We start from the raw sequence: 6,000 nt of genomic DNA, 5'->3' as shown, positions 1-6,000 counted from the left end.
GCAGGTTCGCATCCCACCAGGCTCAAGGTTGACTCAGCCTTCCATCCTTCCGAGGTAGGTAAAATGAGGACCCAGATTGTTGGGGGCAATTAAGCTGACTTTGTAATAATGCCGCTTGGGGTGTGTGTGTGAAAGCCCTAATAAGCAGGCATATACATGGAATGAAGGCTACTGCTAAGCTTGTAAGCTGCCCTGAGTCTTCGGAGAAGGGCGGGATATAAATGGAATTTTTTAAAAAAGTTAGAATAGCATTGTTTTATCAGCCTCACAGAACATGAAGCGGGAGGGGATTTCACAAAACACACACACACACACAAGAGATTTAAAGCACAGAGCACTTCCCTTGGAAAAGGTCACCTCGTCCATGCCCATCAAAAATTGAAGGCTTTCAGCAAAACCTCTTGAGATGTTCTTATTAGATGTGCAGACTCAGCTGATTTTGGAAACCTCCTGGGTAACCAGTGCAAAAATTATTAGAAGTGGTGCTGCCCTACAATAGTAGGACTGATTCAGCAGCAGCACATCTTGGACCATTACAGCTTCTGTAGAGAATAAGGAAGATGAGCTTGATGGAAATATGTAAGAACTGTTTTCTAAGCAAAAGGATCGGAAACATTTTAAAGTCCAGAACTGCCAAATAACATTCATAACCAGCTCAGATAGACACCTCCCTAATTTACTTAAGAAGACATACAGCACCAGAAGACTTGAAAATTCTGTGATTATATCAATCTCAATAAAAGTAATTTTAGATATCCCGTGAGGCTGATTTGCTCCACGTAGTGGGACTAGCAGCTTCTCCAAATATTGCAAATATTATCTCAAATAAAGCATGTTACAGTAATCCAGATATATTGAGATTAGGGCATCAGTTATCAGAATCTGGGTCCAGGTAGGCATTTGGCACACACACACAGCCACATCTTCACCTTTGTTTAGGCAGTATCCAAGAGTCCAAGAAAAGTTCCAGAAACTAACTTATTGTGGAGGCTTAACATTCAGAGTAACTACTGGGACTGATGTCTTCAGATGTTTATTGACAGTGCTTTTTTTGTAAAAGAAAAAGGTGCCGGAACTCACACATGTTATACAACCTGCCTTGCCTACCCTACAAGGTTCCATCCAAAAAAGGTGCCGGAACTCCGTTCTGAGTGTTCTATGAGAAAAAAAGCCCTGTTTATTGACATACAGCAATTAATCCTGGAGATAGGTATTTAGCTTGGGTTTATTTCACCTGAGCCTTCAGATATTGATTCAAGCTTTCCACAGTATTCCTGACATGGCTTGGTGTGGTGAGGTACAGCTGAATATCTTCAGTGTGTTTATAACAATTCACCCCAAACTGACACATTCCTTTCCCTCTTGGTTTTGTGAATCTCTTAAAAAGTCACAAGAAAGAACACCAGCATCACTTGAGTTTTTCTTTAAATACTTTTGCTCTTATCTTGTCAAAGACTTTAATAAGGAACTTGATTATTATTAGAATTGCATTCACTTTCCACTTATGCTCTCCCCTTCCCTATCCCAAAGGATATATAGGCTTTGGGTCTGATTTGAGGGAACACTTCATTTGGCCTTACATTTAGACTAAGGCAGAAAGCTTTTTGTGTTCCAGACATTCATGAGAGGCAAACTATTAGCAGTCTAAGGGCACTTAGAAACCTCTGGTACTAATTACTGCTGATTACTGCTAGTTTAGACAAAAATACCCAGGTTAGTTGCATATTTTCATTCAGATAATCCTTCCCACCTCACTCTCAAGTTAATGTAGAGACAACAGGGAATGGCCTTGAAGGATAAAGGAAAGATCCATTTCCAAGTCAATGATCAGACAAGTGTGGCTTACATCCATTACAAGAAATTAATCTGAGAAAATGCCTCAGATAAACCCATCCCTAACTCACATGGATATAAAATGAGAGAGTGGGAAGCACATATAGACTTGCAAGATCCTGTTATTGTGGCTGTTCTAATAAAAGTAATTTTTGACCAATATGGCATTGATTTCTTGATCTATCCTTTGGGGCTGACACTTAATGCCTTTTAAAAATTGAGGATCAAAATGTAAATGCAAATAAATGAAGGCTAAAATGTATTTTTAATAATTAAAACATTTTACTTTTAAAAATATTGATCTAATGATGATGAACATTTATGCCATGTTAGCAAGTGACAGCTGTCCATATAGAAATTCTGCAGGGATTAATTTTGACTTCCAGTATTTCAGAATCAGTGTGGAAATCATTGCTGAAGGCTAGTGCTTCTAGAGCACAACCAGACAATTCCAGATGTTCCAAACCACTCTACTGTATTGTATTACTAAAAGAAGCACTGTATAGATACTTTGCTAATTAAGTGAGGGGAGGCAGATTCAGAAACAATGAACAAAAAGTAGTGACAAGTTATATCATCTTGAGTTCCTAACATAGTATGAGATAAATGAGATTTTCTTGGTTCTTCCAGACAGCAACCAAACCTACCTTACATGGTGTTCCATTTTTTTCTCTTTGATGGCTTTTAAAAAAGAATAAAGAAATGCCAGTGCTAAGTGGAAGAACTGTGTATCATCTCCTCTATAACAGGCCAACTGAATGGAAGAAAAATATTGTTTAGAATATTTCTTATGCATTTTGTGTCCAGCATTTATATTCAGATTTCCTCTTCTTCCTTTCACAATTTTTTTCCAGTAACCACCTAAGGAATAACTTTACTGGGCAGCTCACAGAAAGTTTGGAAGCTACCACAAATTGGTATTTGCTTAGGCTGTCCTCTTTTTTATGGTCATATTCATCTTCTCTAACTGGCAATCCATAGTGGTAGAGGTACTGTTATGGTTTAAAATTTACCTCTATCACTTTATCACATAATGTTGACAAACGTATATTACATAAATAAATTTCTTTTTTTACATCTATAAATGTTACAGTTGTGCCATTTATGCATTATTGTCATTGAGGAAATCTCTATGGGTCAAAATTGGAGGAGCTTAAACCTTAAAAAAAATAGATGATTTAATTCTACAGCAAAATATATTATATACATTTTCCATTGTAGGTTATTACTAAAAGCTTTCAACAGGAGACTCAAAAATAAAAAGGTTAAGTAATGACAAGTTCTGTATCATTATCCATTTTTGCTCCTCTTTGAAATGTCCCACTATAACTGTTCCAGAAACTGTAACAGGCTCTCTTCAGTGAAGATCCATATCTAGAAGATCTTGAAACAGTTTGATCACATGTTGTGGTTGGTTGCAAGCGTATTCCTCAAGTTTCAGCCCCATTTGTTTGTGCAAGCTTTTAGTGAGTTTAGAGACCACAGTTCTCACGTTTCCACTCTTCCCAGGTAATACCCCATTGCCAATCATGTTACTCAGGAAATACCAGAGAACAGGAAGGATGTGACGTTCCACAACTTGAGGCTTTCGTGGATAAACAACAGCCACAAGACCTGAAAGCAGAAGATTGCAGATCTTTAAGTAACAAGAACGGTGTTTCTCAACCTTGGCTGGTTCAGGAATTCTGGGAATTAAAGTCCATACTTTGTGGTCAAGATTGAGAAAATAGTAACTAGATAGTTGCTCACTTTTGTGATCACACTCATAGCACTGAAATTTGAAAAACTGTTAAGTCAATTTCCTTTTCAATAAACAACTGCTTATTTAGTTATGTTTGCAATTACAGTGGTAATTAGGTACTCATTGTTAATTGGTTCTGGGAGGTACAATAAGTACCAAAAACAAAGAATACCAAACAATTTTTTCCCCCATAACGAATAATGTAGTGAGTCACAAAGCAGCTGACATTAACAAATTCTAGCTTCTGCACTGAGTACCAAACAAACAATGAGTACTAGGACAAAATTTTCACATCAAAATATATTGAGTACCAAATCTGATGAGTTTCAAAGCAGTTGGCTACCGAGGTACCACTGTATTCTCCTCATATAAGTATTAATAGTATTCTACAATTAAATAGATAGCAATAACTGTTATTTATTTAAATTTTAGCCCATTATTTTCATATGTTGGTGTAAGGTAACATCAATACTTTTTATACAAGGGAAATCTTTCAAGATAATAATCTGCTATCTGCGTTAGTAATAGTGGCAGTTTTTTTCCTCATTGCTGCATTTTGTCCATTCCTTGATTGATTACATAGGCAGTCCTTGCCAACTGGACTGTATCAATAGACCATAGCGGTAGAGTCATAAAGTGGTTTGAAGGGAGAGAGAGAACATGGGCTCATCTTTTCTAATAAAGTTATCAACAGCTGAAATAAGATTTATAATAGAACAAGTAATCTTGCACAATTGTTAAAATTCTTGAAATTAGTCCCCATGGAAATATCCATGGAAACTTTTTTCAGGTAATGGAAAATAAGGTATGACTGTTTAAACAAACTCTTTAGTGCTTTATAATGCCTGTATTGTTGTTATTTATTTGAGATTTTGACTATTGACAGGGTGCCACAAACTAATATACAAATTATGTACCCCTGCAGCACATTGCCTGAGGAGCAGGCACCAGCTCCAAGTTAGAAAAAAAATCAGGTGAAACGTAGCTAAATAAAACACAGTGCTCTGTGGTGAGAAGGACACACAACACATCTGATCAGTGTCTGGTCTCTCCCACTTTGCCTCAAAAGCCACATGGCATAGTTATGTAGAATGAGGCCATCCAAGAAAGACAATCGTCATGGTTAATCAAGGAGGCAAACAACTTAGAACTAAGAAGAAATTTCCTGATGGTTACAACAATTAACTTGCCTCCAGAAGTTGTGAATGCTCCAACACTGCAAGTTTTTAAGAAGAGATTGGACAATCATTGGTCTGAAATGGAATAACACACGGGTCGGCAACCCACGGCTCCGGAGCCGCATGCAGCTCTTTAAGCCGTCTCCTGTGGCTCCCAAGTCCTCCTCCATCATGTGCAGTTCCAAAAAAAAGTGGGACTAAAAAAGTTCAATCAATCAATTCAAACTGCTCACAAAAAAAACCTCCCAAAGTTTGAATTGATTGGTTGAACTTCTTTGGTTTGTGGGACTGCCCACAAGTCGTTTGTGGGACTGCCCACAAATCTCTTTGCTTCTTTGGACTGCACGTGGCAGCAGCGGAGGAAGCGGAGGAAGAGACGGGAGGACTGGAAAGGTGAGTGGGCCCTTTTTCTACCTGCTGCGTGGGTGGGGGCGGCCAGTCTCGGGGTGCCCCGGGCCTGCCGCTTCCCTGCCTGGCAGGTCTCCCCTTGTCCTGCTCCACCACCACCTCTGCTAGCCCGAGGGGGTCCCACCAGGGGTCTCAGAAGCTTCCCCTGTCAGCCTCTGCCTTTTGGCCATCCCCTTCTCTCAGCTGGCTGGCCTGAACGAAGAGGAACCAAAGGCAGCAGCTCTGCAAGCCTCTGCCGCCCCCTTCGTTCGGGGCAGGCAGCTGAGAGAAGGGCGCTGTGGAGGCTTGCAGAGCTGCTGCCTTCAGCTGCTTTTCTTTTGGGCCATCCAGCCTCTGCCGCCCCGTTCTCTCAGCTGCCTGGCCCGAACGAAGGGGGTGGCAGAGGCTTGCAGAGCCTCTGCCTTTGGCTGCTTTTCTTTCAGGCCATCCAGCCTCCGCTGCCCCATTCTCTCAGCTGCGTGGCCTGAATGAAGGGGGTGATGGAGGCTTGCAGAGCTGCTGCCTTCGGCTACTTTTCTTTCGGGCCATCCAGCCTCTGCTGCCCTGTTCGGCTTCTCTTCGTTTGGGGGCAGCGACAGAGGCTTGCAGAGCTGCTGCCCTCAGCTCCTCTTCATTCGGGCCAGGCAGCTAAGAGAAGAGGAAGGCGGAGGCTGGATGGCCTGAATGAAGAGGAGCCGAAGGCAGCAGCTCTGCAAGCCTCCGCCACCTCCTTTGTTCAGGCCAGCAGCTGAGAGAACGGGGTGACAGAGCCAGGCGGATCCCCATATGGGGGTCGGGATGCCTCCAGGTCACTGCACAAACAGCGGTGGGGCAGGCAGTACTCAGCAAGTGGGTGTGGGC

The 6,000-nt window shown here is 41.4% G+C and overlaps 1 protein-coding gene across 2 annotated transcripts in view; it reads right to left on the bottom strand.

Moving 5' to 3' along the window:
* Nucleotides 1-243: 243 nt before the first annotated feature.
* Nucleotides 244-6,000, bottom strand: part of TOGARAM2 (TOG array regulator of axonemal microtubules 2) — a 63,251-nt gene continuing 57,494 nt past the window's right edge. For both annotated transcript variants that reach the window (XM_083356886.1, XM_083356885.1), the window contains exon 20: nucleotides 244-3,447. In XM_083356886.1, coding sequence (XP_083213012.1) covers nucleotides 3,191-3,447 — 257 coding nt within the window. In that variant the 3' untranslated portion in view covers nucleotides 244-3,190. The remainder of the gene's footprint in view (nucleotides 3,448-6,000) is intronic.

This window comes from Vipera ursinii (genome assembly GCF_947247035.1).
Source record: "Vipera ursinii genome assembly, chromosome: 1".
NCBI lineage: Eukaryota > Metazoa > Chordata > Lepidosauria > Squamata > Viperidae > Vipera > Vipera ursinii.
This window is presented reverse-complemented; position numbering and strand designations above follow the sequence as displayed.